At 47.5% G+C, this 15,263-nt stretch overlaps 1 protein-coding gene across 7 annotated transcripts; it reads right to left on the bottom strand.

Moving 5' to 3' along the window:
• Positions 1–185: 185 nt before the first annotated feature.
• On the bottom strand, positions 186–15,136 carry IFFO1 (intermediate filament family orphan 1). 7 transcript variants are annotated; one of them, XM_036761920.1, is made up of 10 exons: positions 14,307–15,136; positions 8,909–8,969; positions 8,677–8,772; positions 8,197–8,337; positions 7,819–7,827; positions 7,039–7,196; positions 6,775–6,895; positions 6,399–6,491; positions 1,874–2,004; positions 186–964 (listed from the first exon to the last, which is right to left on the bottom strand). In XM_036761920.1, the coding sequence occupies exons 1-10, from the start codon at positions 15,134–15,136 to the stop codon at positions 865–867; spliced, it is 1,740 nt and encodes a 579-aa protein (XP_036617815.1). In that variant the 3' UTR covers positions 186–864. The 7 variants fall into 7 exon arrangements, with proteins under 7 accessions (XP_036617815.1, XP_036617814.1, XP_036617812.1 ...); XM_036761919.1 differs by having other exon boundaries at positions 6,399–6,494; XM_036761917.1 differs by having other exon boundaries at positions 7,039–7,220.
• Between the last annotated feature and the right edge of the window lie 127 nt (positions 15,137–15,263).

A 15,263-nucleotide genomic window follows, 5' to 3' on the forward strand; every position in this document is an offset into this window, starting at 1 on the left:
CATAGGATCAGATTTAGGAGTGCGAGGTACCAGTGAGTAATCCAATACCCTTCACTTTAAAGTTGAGAAACTTGTTCAGGGCTAACCCAAGTCCTCTCACTAGAAATGTAACATGTATGCTATCTCATTCTCCCTAAAATGTTGGGTATAACCTCCCCCAGTCTGAAAGAAATGACCCTCAGAGGTGGCGTAGCAAGGCCCTTTTAATATATGGTATCTCTATGGGAGAAGAAAACACACCCACACATTGTACACACTGCAGCCAGCAACAGAACCTGTAACAGACATGGGGAATGGCAGAGCCCCCAATCTTTAGCCCTACTTTCCTCCATACTAAGCATATTTTACTGGCCCTGAGACTTCTGGCTTGGTCCAGTTTATACCAGTACATGGGCCAGTTAGCACCAGTATGGGGTCAAGAGACAGTCATCTGACTAGGCAGCAGCAGTGTGAAATCTGTTTCACAGAATGATGGAGGATGTAAGGGACCACACTATCTACATCTGGTTAATACTTCTCAATATGAGGCAGCCGTGGGCACTGTTACTGAAGACTCAGGAATGCCCCACTCTTTGTTGAGAGTCTGATGTGAGCCCAGAACCCACCACAGAAAATTGGGGGCAATGAGGAAGAAATAAGGGAGCAGCGCTCCCCAGCACCCTAGGACTGGGTTTGTTTGGTGCAATGGTACAAGTATTCTTATTCTGTAACAGGTCACCCCCTCCCCCAGGAGGAAGGGCTAAGGAATCATCTTTCCCCCAGACTCAAGGTACAAGTGACATCTGCTTTCCCCCATCTCCGGTGCATGGCATTTTCCTGGTGGGGAAGGTGTGTCAAGGAGAACCTAGGATGGAGGCAAACCCCCTATCTCATGGAGCTATCAGAGGAGAGATCACGATCTGAGTCGTCCGTCTCACTTGGTGGTGGTTCATTAGGTTGGACCGCAGAGAAAGCAGGAGACTTTCTGAAAGAAAATTGTTATTACTTTGTGACCAGGGAAATTTCATGAAGTGGTCTGCCTCCCTCTCCCTTTGCCCTGCCTTTCTAGGAGGAAGTACGGCTCTTTTAGTCAAGAAGCAGCACAAAACTTATTCAGCCTGAAGCCTGGTTTCTCCACAGAACTAGTTTTGTGGGTTCTGGCCAGGGGAGGGGAAAAGGGCCTAGGAAGCACTGAGCCTTAGGATTTCATTGCAGATCCCACAACTGTTCTGAAACTTAAAGTCTCAAAGAGTTGTCTGAGGCACTGAGAGACAGGGGAACTGATTTGCTTTCAGGGTCACAGCCAGAAGCAGGGCCAGAACCTAGGTTTTCTATTCACTAAAATCACTTTGTGTCAAGAATGACTGGGGGGGTAGCTGATTTACCTCCATCACCACCCCAAGCCCATTTTCCTCCCCCAAAACAGGAGAAATGGTCTTCATTCCCATAATCAGTGACACTGAAGGGAAGAATAAGCTAATAAGCACAACAGTATAAACCCCTCCCTAGAAAGTCACTACAAATGTTCCTGGAAATAAAGACTCAGCAACAGGCTGAGCCAGTTGTAAGTGTCTGTCCCCACCCCGCTGCATTTACCCTTCTATCTTCTGCAACCTCTAAAACTACATCTGGCAATTTAGGATGAGAGGCTAGGCCAGGGCTAGGACCAGAGCTGAGACCAGAGCAGTGGAGTCCTGAGATTAGCACCGTGCAACTTGTTATATACTTCATTCAACTGTCTAGGCTGAACTGTGTGGAGTCTGTTATAATAAAGATACCAAGCAGACCTCTACAGAAATAGTCCACTGGGCTTCACACCAATTAGGCCTGGTCTGGGACTCTGTTCCTTCTGCAGGTGCAGCAGAGGAGTGGGGAGTGCTCCACAGGCCCTTACCGATCTCCAGACTGGGTGATGAGCCGACGGCAGGTTTCCATCTGCACATCAAGACCCCGCTTCATACTGCACATTTCCATGTACTCATGCAGGTGTCGATTCATGTCATTCTTGGCTGTGGCCAGTTCCAGCTGGAAAGGGAACAGGGCAGCAAGAATCCATTTTTAAGTGCCAAAGAGATGTTGTGGCACCTGTTTCTACCCCTTAGGGACTTTATATTTGAAGGGGTCGGGATGGACAAATATGGGCTTTTGGGGACAGCTGCCAGTGGGGGATGTGCTCAAGGATTTAAATAAACCAGGGTGAGCCTAAAAATGGTTGACTATACTATTCCTTTTTTCTTTAATTTTCACGGAAAGCTAGGCTCATGGAGCATCTGCTGTAGGCTAATGTTCTACTAATGTGATTGTAAGGAGAGTCAAAAGAGAGATGGAGGTAGTTGGAAGAAAGATAAAAGAGGATATAAACAACATTACTTTGATGACTTCTGTAAATCATCTGCAAGGCTAGAGGGGTAGAAAGAGAGAGATGAAATCTTGTCAGTGTGGCTTGGGAAGAAACTTCTTACTGCTGCTTTCTTTTGAAACTTGAGCACATACACTGAGGTTAGATTTCCCAGAAGAAAAGCTTTCTGAGGTATCTTTGAATGTTGGTTAGAAAGACAGATCTGGGATGATGGCCCACCTCCCAGGCCTAGAACAAAGAACTAAGGCCAAAGCAGAACAGGGAACAAAGGGGCCAGGATGTAATTCTCTTGACTGAGTTGAAGAGGCTGGGAGCTCAGAGCAGGGGCAAACTAGGAGATTATTCACAGTTGGTTCCCAGGTCTCCAAACTGGGAATGAAGGAAATGGGAAATTGGGACAGAGAAGAAAAGGGTCAAGAGAGCAGGCAAGATAGCTTAGAAAGTCACAAATTCTGAGAGACCACCTGGTGGATGTGGCCAGGAGGCTTTGGGGTTGGAGACAGACAATTCACTTAAGCTCTCAGTGTTCCAAGAAATTTTCTAAGATTACCACTTATAGAACAGGTACCTGTCTGTAATGGTAGGGGGAATTTCCTATGTCAACGAAATCCCAGGTCCAGACCAAAAAGTTTATGTTATATCTAGACTTTGGCTCCCACCCCACAGAACGACAGAGTAGGCATTTAATATAAATGGTGACTTAAATTTTTCTCCTGAATGTCCGTATTCTTAAACAGGGATGGGAATTGATCCCTGAGCATTTATTACTTGCCTACTATGTTCCAGACACTGGTTTAAGAGCTCAAAGACAAAAATGAAATAGACTTCATCATTAACAATGTTCTATTTTATTAAGAAGAGGTGAGGAGTGAATATGCAACCAAGCCATACCCTTATTTGTCAGCACTCTCAGCAGCTAACCTTCATCTCTAAGAATCTTTGTCCTCATTTACTAAGTAACATTGTCTTGAGTGAAAAATTATTGGAAAAGATGACTGGAATTTGGGCTTCCTCATCTTTCTGTATCACAGAATGCTAAGAGTTGGAAGGCACTGGAGAGGTCTAGCTCCTACCTGAACACAGAGGCCCTCCATGACATCTTCCATAATCTTTACCTGAAGACCTTCCAATGAGTGGCCCCAACACCTGCAACAATTCACTGTGCTTTGGGGCAACTCTCACCATTCTACAGTTTTGCCTGTTTGCCATTTGCGCTCAAGACTTCCCAATGCTGGTCCCAATTCTAGAATAAATCTAATCCTTCCATATCACAACTCTTCAAACCAATCAATCAATTAAGAAACTTTTGTTAAGCACCTATGGGCAAAGACCTGTGCTCAGTACTGAGGCTACAAAGTCAACATTTCCTGTCCTTAAGAAGTTAACATTCTGTCAGGGGAGACAACAGGTACAGAGATGAGCATAAAAAATTAGGTACAAGGAAATTTGGGATGCAGGTGGAGCTGGGGGGAGGTAGGAGATCAGGAAAGGCCTCATACATATGGAGAAGGTGGTGTCTGAGCTAAGCCACAAAAGAAACTAGGGATGCTAAGGGGCTGAGGTGAGGAGGAAGTGCATTCCAGGTCTGTTGTGCTTGAGGAACAGCAAGACAGACTATGGGGCAGGATGGGATATAATGGTTTGAAAAGTTAGGTTGAAGCCAGGTTGTGAAGAGCTTTAAATGTCAAACATAGGAGTTTATATTTTAACATAAAGATAGCAGGAAGCGGTTAGAGTTGAACAGAGGAGTGACACAGTCACATCATCTCTCTGGCAGCCTAGAAAGGGAGAGTCTTGAGGCAAAGAAAGCAATTAAGAGGTTCAAGCAGGTCCAGGCAAGAAGAGACGAGGGCCTCTGCCCAGATGTTAGCTGTGTGAAGAGAGAGAAAGGAACAAAGTCAAGAAGCGCCATGAAGGTAGAATGTTTGGAGGGAGGTACATGACTACACCTGACCAAACACTGGGCAGGAGAGAGGAGTTGAGTATGACAGCAAAGCTGTTAAGCTGAATGACCAAAAAAAAGTACTGTTGCCCTCGGAGAAGCAGAGAAAATCCTAAGAAAGACAGGTATGGGGGCAGGGGAGAGAAAATGAGTTCTGTTGCAGGCATGTGCTTTTTGAGGTGCCTAGAGCACATGCAATCAGAAAGATCCAAACACTGAACATCACAGCCATGTCCCCAAATTCTCTTCTCTAAGCTAAGCATACTCAGTCCCTTCAACTAACCTCAATACAGCCTCCCATCTCCTCCCAACCCCTGTGGCCTCATCCACATCACTGCTATATATCAATACCCTATCCTATCCTATCAATATCAATATTCCTCCCACAGACGTATTGTAAAAAAGGGGAAGCCCACTTTGAAGTACTTGAAAAATGATGTTTGCATTTAGGATTTCCTTTTATTTCCTTTCTTTTCTAAGGAAAAGAAAGTTTAAGAGCCCTTGGTCCAGGACTAGACAGAGACTAAAGCCCTGGCATTGGCTGAGCCTCCACATGACTAGACACTGTGCTGAACCTAAAGCCATAGGCCATCAAAGACAAGGAACTAGAGAGGCAAGAGGCATTTCAGTAGGCAGAGAAGACAGAATGCAGACCATTTCCCAAACTCCAGCCACTGTCACTGATTTGGCTACAATTTAATTTTTCTGCTTGGACATGGATAAAGTGAACTTCTACAAAGAAGTCTCTACTAGTAGTACAGCCTACAGTTTCACAGCAGAAAAAAAAAGGGTGTATGTGAAAAGAGAAGGGGAATATTTCTTTTGATTTTATTCTCAAAATGCAGAGAGGGGAAAATGGAGAAATATCAGTTGTGGGACACTGGCCACATCCTTATGATCTATTATCCACATAAGAGGGATGGAGAAGGGACTTGGTCCAACCCTCCCTCCTCCAACACTTCCTTGTGTTCTTAGCAGATACAAGAACCACTGTCACAGTCCATATACATCTGACCGATGCACAGGGGAGCCCCAGCTCCCATAATTACCAGCAGATTCCCAAATGCTGCAGGAAGAGATGAAAGAGCCTCCACCCCTACAAAAACACTTAAGGTGTTAAGATGAAGCAGCAGGGAACACGATTTCCATCTTTGCATCACTGGGAGAGACTTTTGGGACTCAATCCTCATCACTGAACCACAAACCAGGGCACTAAACCAAGCTCAGAACTGTGGGTGCTATGGCAGTTGAGAGGAAAGGGAATAAGTGGGGAGAATAAGGTGACTCCCTTGTGACAGAGCAAGAGGCATCTCCTCCCTCAATCAAAGCACCCACAGTACAAACGCCGGCAGATTCTATAAGACTGGAATGGCTTCCGATAGAAACCCAACAGTCTAACTACAGTCTAGCCAAAGACTAACACAACTGCTCTCAGTTACCACACTCTGTGTAGGCCTACACTTTGGCCAAGCTTCACCTCATTCACCAGACATAACAACTGCCAAGCCTGTAGAGGCTGCTCCTGCCCTGGGGCCCCAAGGCCTTGATTGGTGGTTGCCTCAGTTGCCCGAACATCTAAGTCTGTGCTCCAGCCATATTTTACTATGTTTCCCCTCCACCACTTGTCTTTTTCCAGCTGTGGAATCATAATCAAATCAATTTTGTCCTTGCTCCTGGAAAGGCAGCTCTGCTCACCATTCTAAAAATATCCCTTCCTGACCATCACTCTCCTTTATCGGTGTCTCTCTTATTAGAGTTCTGGGGCAGGGACTGTCTTTACCTTTAATTTGTATCCCTAGCTGCTTAGTTAGCAAAGTCCTTAGCACAGAGAAAGGGCTTAATAAATGCCTTTTCATTCATTCATTAGCTAAGCGTACAGAAGAAACTCACTGGAAGACTGGCGAAGAAATGATGAATTTCTATTCCATGGGAAGTCATGATAAGGGTATATTCTCTCTGCAGAGGGAAAGGGTTACCCACACCACTGAAATCTACCATCACCTCAGGATGAGATCAGTGATGTCTGGACCTGGCTACTAACAGTTCCCAGGTGACTGTTACTTCTCAGAATATCCATGTGGGGCTATCAGCTCACCTATCCACATATTACATCCTCACCTCTATCTGGTCGATGGTCTCCTGGTATTCCTTCTCCCGGGTTTTGAACAGAGATTCTGTGTCCTTAATCACTTTCTCCAGACTGTCCTCCTGCTGCTGGGAACCACAGGGAAGCAAAGGAGCAGTAGCAGCAAGAGAGGTAGAGACCAATGGGAGGGTGACCATTCAATATGGACAAGGCAAAGGGGAAAAAGAGAGAAACATGTTTAAAAAAAAACAACTAGCAAGAAAGAACAAAGAGCAGCAGAAGGGAAAATAAAGTATGTACAAAAAAGATGTCACACAAGACAGAGAGAGTGAGCAAAGGACAGAAGGAAGGGCAGGGCAGGGCAGGGCAGAAGGAGTCGGAGGGCCTGAGGCTGGGAGGAGATGTTACCTCTCCCTGGGCCTCCGCAGCTGCCATGGCATAGCCTGAGAAATCCTCCCAGAGCAGCAGTGTCTCCTCGGTCTCCTCCCAAGTCAGGCTGTCACAGTCATCTTCAAAATCATATTCCCGCCTGGAGATAGGGAACCCAGGTTTCAGTAAAAAATGGACAGGTGGGCGAGCTCTTCCAGGAGAACACTGTTGGGGAAACTCCAGCCTCTCGAGGAAGAGTGCTTGATGCAGAGGGTGCTGAGGGGTGGGGCCTATGAGACTCACAGCTGGTTGAGCATACGCTGCATCTCCTCATTGATGCTGAGGGCTGTGCTCTCATCCTCATCCCCATCAGGTTGGTGGGGCCCATCACTCTCAGACAGGGAGGTGTCCTCCTCGATGACAGGTTTTCGATCCCGCTTCCGCCCCCCCATGGATGGGACCTTAATGGGAGACAAGTGCAGAGACTACAGAGACGAGGCCGGGTGCGTGAGGAGAAAGGGCAGGGGGCAGGAAAGGATGGGGGAAGGAAGGAAAGACAAACCAGCAGGAAAGGTTGGGGCAGAGACAAAGACACAGAGTTATAAAGACAGGTACAGAAACATGGAAAGTTACAAAAAGACAGATACAGAGGAAAGGAGGGAATTGAGGATTAAAACAGGCAGGGAAAGAAGAGGTAGGGAAAAGAGAGACAAGGGATGTGGGCTGATTATGACCATGTAAAGATGTGAAGTAGCTAAAAAGTGATTTTTTTAAATCCCGAACACAATGACAGAACCAATAACTACAATGATGGATGAAAATGAATTTTCTACACAAGAGACCTTTAATTACACCCAGATCCAGAACCAGGGAGAGAAGGGACAGAAAGAGACACAAAGAAAGGAAAAGAGGAAAAGAGAAAGTAAAGAAGAGAGGACAAGGGGGAAGGGAGGGGAGGGAATAGAGAAAGAGAAAAAAATTGCATTGAAAAGCCAAGTGGGTCAAAATTGATAGCCAAACCTCCTGGCTAGTTTAGAAACAGGGGTAGAAGCATTAATGAGTTGCAGGAGATTTGAAACTAACCAGCTTCTTCTGTGGGGGAAGCAAGAAAGGAGGCATATGAAAGGAAAGAAAAGAGAAGCGGACAGAGGGTAAAGAGAGAGAGAGGGAAGGGGAGAGATGGTGTTAGTGAGAGCTTCACAAACCTCCTTTCAGAGGTTGCTCCTTGCCCCACCCCCCAGGCTTAGAACCACCTTATGTCCCCAGTTCCTTGGGTAAGGACCCTCAGGAAAGAGTGACGGGCCTAACGTCCAGGCTAGCAATGACGACAGTGTCTCCATCTGTCCCAACCCTCCCCTGCCCAACTCAGGACATGGGGGAGATGTGGAACTTGGGAAAAGCCTGGGGCCCAGGGCCGCCTTGTCCCTGAAGAAGTCTAGAAGGTCAATAAGGGACTCTTACCTGGAACATCTTGATCATGTCTTCACAGTTGCGCTGCTGGGCCACATCACACAGTTTGGCAGTAATGTCTATGCGGCGGCAGATGTCCATATCCACCTTCATGGCTTTCTCCTGGATCTTTGTGTCCAGTTCAGTCAGGTTCTACGCCAGAAAAAGAAAAGAAGACTGAAGAGTGCCGCCCTGTACTTAGGACAACAAACACAAGCAATGGGCCCTCTGCACAGTAACCACAGAGCCCTCCCCCTCAAATTGTTTCTGTTCCCAGAGAGATAAGACAGACACAGCTAGGACACACAAGGTGGAGAAAGTATCTTGCTAAGTAATTCCCATGTTATGGAAACTGTTTTACTGTCTTCTTTTCTTTCTCAGACCTGAGGGGCAGGGAAAAGAGAAGGGATATAAGAAGGCAACAGTAATAAAGAAGGAAAGGCCTAATTTCCCAAGCAGGCAGGAGACAGAAGTGGCTCTACTTCTACTTACATTACTCATGAGTCCCTTGAAGACCACCAACTCAGCTTTGAGTTGCTCCACTTTCATTGCCAGTTCTTCCTGGCAGGCATCAGCTTCTTGGGCTTCCTGTGATCAGGAAAAATGCCCTGGCATTAGTGGCACAGCCAGAGGATGGTGAAGAAAGGAGCACAAAGAAAGATGTTGGAGAAGCTTGAACCCAGGGTCAGACTGGGGAGATGGGCAGAGGCATGGCCACCCTCACCTCCTGAAGCTCATTCACACGCTCTTGCAGCTGGACCCGAACTGTATACTCCTCTTCCCACCTGAAAGAATGGAGAGGACATTGGGTACAAAGTCTTCCCAGTTCCAACATGCTCCTCTTCAACTCACTCCCCCAGACCCAGTACTTTCTGAGCCAACACAAAAAGCTTCTAAGGACCAATAGAATAAGGTCTGCTAGGCCTGACTCCCTGAATAAGGAGGGGCTGAGGGCTGGGAGTCCAATTCACTCTGAGCTCCTTGTAAGGAACTGTGTAATCTCTGTCTCTGTATTCCCAGTGCCTTGCACACAGTAGGTAGTCAATAAATGCCAGATTGAATTCAGCTGCTCTGAACAGCTGCAGCCACAGACTGGGTATAGCCCTTATTGGCATGCTCCAGTAGTTCCTGGCAATTGACAAATGTACCAACTGCCTTCCTGTCACATTCTGGCCACCTACCAGACACTAGACCCAGTTTTCTCTTACCCCAGCTCCAAAGAGCTGCCTTGCTGACCTATCTCCCACCTCCTGCCCACACCAGATACCAGGTCCACCCAGCCCAGTCTCCCACCTTCAGTTCCACAGATCCGGTCTCCCGCCTCCTGCCTGCACCAGAACAGAGCTCCTCTAGCCTGCTCCCCTGCCTCCTGTGGGGCCATTTAACCCTGTAAAAGCATCTGCAGGACACATACCGCATCAACAGAGTTTGTCAACAGCAAATCCAGATGATGCTGGGAAGTCAAATCCCTAAGCTCCAAGTTCTTCCCACCCTTACCTACCTTTGAGTGAGCCCCAGGGGTGTTAGCAGGGCTGGCCCTAAGGCTACAAAGCCATGGACAAAAGGAGTTTGGGGCACACTGGGTAAGTGCAGGCCAAAGTGAAAGAAGAACAAGTCTATCATTACCAAAAAAATAGATCAAAATTAGAAATGCAGCCCTGGGGTGAAGGCTACTGATTGAGATAGGAGGCTAATAGTAGAAGGATCTTTTATAGATGCTTGGGGCTGATAATAAGAATTGCACCTTACATGTGTCGGTTTGCCAAGTGCTTTATGTACATTATCTCATCTCGTCCTCCCCCTAAAACCTAGTGAAGTAAGCATGATCGGTATAACAAACAAGTAAGAAAACAAGCTGAGAGGCTGACTTGTCTGTGGTCATACAGCTAGTGTCAGGAGTGGAATTTGAAGAAGCTGTCTTCTGACTCCAAAATTCATCAATCTTTCCACCATGCACCATGCCATGCTGCCTCACCCATCACCCAGAAGCAATATTATAACAAAGTGGGCTTTAAGCTGCTCCTAGCCCTACAGCCAGGGTAAATCACATCTTGCAGAGCTAGTTTTTCAAATATCTGAAGTCCATAATATGTAAGCACTTAATAGACGCTTGTTGACTGCTGGAGGATTACTGCTTTGGGGGTGACTTCATTAAGCTGGCTCGAATGTTAACTCCAGTTGGGCTGAGATGGTAGATTTCTCTTAAATATGATCCTGCTGCCTAAGCTGCTACCCTCCATTTATATTAGTCCATCGCTTCACAGTATATTCTGGAGGAAAGAAGGCATCACTCCCAAAACAGAAAGAATAAGATACAGAGACAGTCTTTAAGTTGGTGGTTATGAAGAGAGAAAGCAAAAATGCTGTATCATAAGAACAAATTCTGCAGGTCAAGGATTAAATCTCTCTCTTCTCTGTTCCTTCTCATTTTAGTCATTCTTCTCTTCACTGTCCTCTTTCATCTGGCTCATTGTCTCCTTCCTCTGCAGGATCCCTCACTCCGCATCTGCATTGCAGTGTCCCTAATAATAACTCCTCTACATCAGCTCCACTGCCCCCCATGGCCACCCCAACGAACTTACCCAAGCTAGACCAGAGCCGAGGCAGTCCGACAGCCAACCACTGCTGTCATCACTGTTGGATCGCTATCTAGCACCAGCTCACTGCCCTCCCTTCCAACTCCTTTCCAGGTGCCTTTTATGCCCCAAATTCCTGCCCATCTAGGTTCCCATACTATGCCCCTCAGGCTACTTGTCAAGGCTGGTAAAGTGCTGTTATTGAGTTTCTTTTATCAGGGCCAGAAGTAGATTTGCCTTGGAATGGGGGAAGGCAAAGATTAACAAGATAATCTGAGCAAGATACATCACGCTTTGGTACGAATCCTACCAAATTCAGGAAGAAACTAAATTGAGGAACTTAATTATAGAGTTAGAGGAAGTCCTTAAGATGGCAAAGGAGTATAACCATAAATACCCTGAAATCTGACTAAGCACTGTTTGCCATATTGAAGAATTCATTAGGGTGGGTACACTTTGGGTGTGTCCTACGATCATAGTTACTGAAGCAGAATTCTTGGGCTGGAAAGGGCCATGGACTTTTAATCCAAATTTCCATCCCCTTCAGGAATCCCCTCTGCAACAATCCAGACAGAGAGGAACACTTTCTGTAATGAGGAATACATTATTAGAAAGTTCTACTTTATGCGTGCCCATATTGGTGTCCCTATAATTTCTGCCCATGGAATCTCACTCTGGAGCAGCCACACAGAATAAGTCTAATGCCTTTACTCTTAGAAAAGTACCAAGGCGTACTGAGCGCTAGACTTAGCATCAGAAGACCAGAATCCAAATCTCATGTCAGACTTGTGACTAGCTGTAACCCTGGACAAGCCATTCAATGTCTCTGGGCCTCTATTTCTTTATCTGTAAAACAGGGATAATAATAGAAGCTGGTTCACGGGGCGGACGGATCGAAGGAGAGAATATCTTTCAAGTGCAATGCAAATCTGAAAGTGCTACTACTACCGCCACCATATAACATTGCTCCCCGCTGAGCAAAGAGTATAGAAGCATCTTTTGGAGATGTGATGTCTGAGAAAGTAATCAAAAAAGCAGCTGATATTTCTGGAGTAACTTTAAGGTTTGCAAAGTCCTTTACCATCCCGTGAAGTAGGCACTATTGGTATTATCGATACCTTGTTAATAGATAAGGAAACTGACACTCAGAGGGGTTAAGTGACTTGTCCATGGTCACACAGCATCAGGAATTTGTTCAGCTGTTCCTCAAGAGGCAGCTTTAAGTGCCTGTACCATCCTGATTACAAAAGAATTTCATTGTACCCTGATCTCATTTACAATGTGGGTTCCTATGCAGAGCTTTAGAATTAGGTTCTGTGGTGAGTTTCTATTTCCCTCTAAACACCTGTCTTCTTTTTTTTTTTAACACCTGTCTTCTAAAAAGATATGTGTAAAGCACAGAGAGCTTTACTGATCCCTGAGCTGAAAAGACAGCAGGGATTATTTTCTCCATCTTATAATGGAAACAAAAAACAACTAAGGCTCAGAGAGAGGAAGAGCCCCTTCTCAGGTCACACAAGTCTAAAGCTGAAAATAGAACCCAGGAGGCCTCAACTATCAATTCAACATGTATGCATCCTCTGCCTCCCTGACTGGGGCCTGAATGGCTGGATTAGAGTGACATCCGGAGGGCTCATATAAAGAGAACAGGAAAAGGACAGATGGTTTAGGATGAAAATGTACATCAAATACCAAACAACGTTGGCTACGAAGACCTTGGCACATCAGGGTACTGCAGTGTTATGAGCAAAGCTATCCCCAAGGGATAACAACTCTTAGCTGCCTTAGACAGCTGGACCAAGGACAAACTACTATAGAGAAAACAAAACAAAACAAAATCCAAAACAAAAAATCCACATATGTTTCCAGAGAACACCAATAGTCTCTGTGGTCATGGATGGGCCCATCCAAAAACTTGCTCCCCTTCCATAACTTACTGCAACTATATGAACCAAGCACAAGGCCAAACAAGTCTTAAATTATACTTTACTAGGATTTCAAAGTAAATAAGTCCCTAAGGACACTTATTCAGCATAGGTTTTCCCCTTTGCTTGCCTCCCCTATAGGAGGTCAGAACTAGATATGCAAGGGGGCAGGGAAGGGCAGAAGAGGTTTCAATGAAAAAGCTGCTCCTTTCCAGGCCAACTGAAAATCCTATTTATTACTTAAGCTCTTCTTTAGGTCATACACATTCCAAATGGAAATTTATGAACCCATGCTGTGATATCCGTACTCATCACTTCACCAATCATTAACAATCTCTGCCATACAGAAATGCTCTAATTTACAAAGCACTTTGTAACCCAAACCTTAAAACACAACTCTTTGAGGTAAGTTAAAAACAACATAGTGGCAGTTCTAGACCGGCCTATGAGGGATGATCAGGGGTAAAAACACTGTGGAAACCTGAAATAACAAAGTTTCTGGCAACCAATATCCCTTTCCTCACCAGTGATACATAATGCTGAAACTGTTGCCACTTCTTAGATTTACACTGCACTAAGTATATTTTCCTTTTCCTCTGCTGGGTTCCTAGGGCCCCATAATCTTAGTTTTTGTTTTGTTTTGTTCTTTTGAGAGAATTAGGCTATGGAGTTCTAGTAGGCATCTTCCCAACTTGTATGACCCTCTCATGACACCCCCACCCCTGACCTCACTTCTCTATGCTTCATAGGGTGTGTCCACATGGAATCTTACCAACTTTTTGTAACTTGGCCCTCTATCCAGCTTCAATGTCCCCTTTTCATGTTTGTCTCTCTCCAGTCAAAGCCTCTACTTTCCCAATAACAACGATCAGTTCCCTGTTCTTTCAGGAGAGAATATTCCCTATAATCCCTATTAGTTACCCTACCTTGGTTGATCCTTGCTAAAAGTTTCCTCTGGCCTTGTACACCTACCGAATGGGAACCCAGCTGGCAGGTGTCCCAGTACCCTCAGACCCCACTTTGGGAAACAATGGGGTAAGACTGATAAAACGGATCTCTTAAGCCAATTTACTTTTGTTCCCTGAACACAAAGCACCTTTCCCCAAGTTGCTCATGAGAATAACCAGGGCTGGGCACCTATGACCAGTAAGACTGGTAAGGGGCAAAAATAAAGGCCTACACAAACATTTTCCCTGGCTCATCAGCCTAGTCACACCCTATTAAAATCCCAGTTAGCATAACCCTCCAAACACTGCAACGTAGAGGGGAGGCGAAGTAAAGACAAGGAAAAAAATCGAGCTTCTCCTACATAACTTCCCTCTTTACATTACTTTCTTCCCTGTATGATCTTCGTGAAATTGGGGCTGATCCCTGGGTATTCTGGGTTCTGGAAAGATCTCTTTTCTTTTGGGGGAGGCCTTGGCTACCTCTCTCTACAGTCTCCCTGGTCCACATCTCCCTTGCCTCCCCCCTCCCAAACTTTCATTGTTTTCTCTAAACGCCTTTGGCTGGAATCCCTCCCTCTCTGGTGGTTCTCCCTCCGGAACCCGCAATGCCGTTGCCGTGGACCCCCGTGCCTGGGGTCCATCCGATGGCCCGGCCCCACCTCCTCCAGCCTCACCTCCGCTTGTACTCGTCCCGCTCCCGCTTCACCTTGGCCAGCACGTTATAGAGGGCCCGGATCTCGGGGGTGATGGTGTCGATCTGCACCCCCACGCCGTCGGGGTGCACCCACGACAGGCCAGGCCCCTGCACCAGGGTAGGCTCCAGTCCCGGCCCGAGCCTACGGGCGTGCGAGAAGGACCAGATGGTGCCGGGCATGAAGCGGGCCGACGAGGAATAGGGGGCGGATGTAGCCGTGGAGTGGGACGAGACAGATGCCGGGGCGAGCGCGCCGGCGGGCGACGACGAGACGCCTGACGCGGTGGGCGCCAGGGGGCCCGCGGGCGAGCGAGCCGGGGAGCCGAGGCCTCGCGCGGCGGGCCAGGCCCCGAGGGGCAGCCCCGGGGGTCGGATGGGGCTGATGAAGCCGGTCTGCACGGCCTGGTCGCGGCGCACCGGGCCCCGCCGGCCCTGCTGCCCGTCTTCCAGAGCCTGCTGCAGCTGCTTTTCCAGCAGCCGGTTGCGCCGCTCCAGCTCATGCACCTTGGCCAGGAAGCAGCGGAAGCGCAGGTTGAGCGTCTTCAGCACATTGATGTTGGAGCCCAGGTCGTTGCGGAGGGCCATGGCGGCGGGCGGCGGCGAGGGCGCCGGGCCCGGGCCGGCCAGCGCTAGCGGCTCCCACGGGGGTATGCCCGGGGGGGCCGCCGCCGCCGCCGCAGGACCCGCAGGCAGCTCCGCACCCCCGCCCAGGTAGTCGCCGCCCCCCAGCGAGGGTGCCCCGAGCGGCCCGGCCAGGCCCTGCTGCTCCTGCTGTAGGAGGAAGAGATTGGGGCCGAATAACGGGTTCATGGCCGCACCGCTTCTCCGCCTCGAGATGGAGACCGGCGCGGGGCGGGGAGCCGGCCCGGAAAAGAAGCCAATGAGAAGATAGGATAGGGGCGGGACGACAGAATGAGCCAATGAGAGGGCGCGGAGG

Source organism: Trichosurus vulpecula, chromosome 5 (assembly GCF_011100635.1).
Source record: "Trichosurus vulpecula isolate mTriVul1 chromosome 5, mTriVul1.pri, whole genome shotgun sequence".
NCBI lineage: Eukaryota > Metazoa > Chordata > Mammalia > Diprotodontia > Phalangeridae > Trichosurus > Trichosurus vulpecula.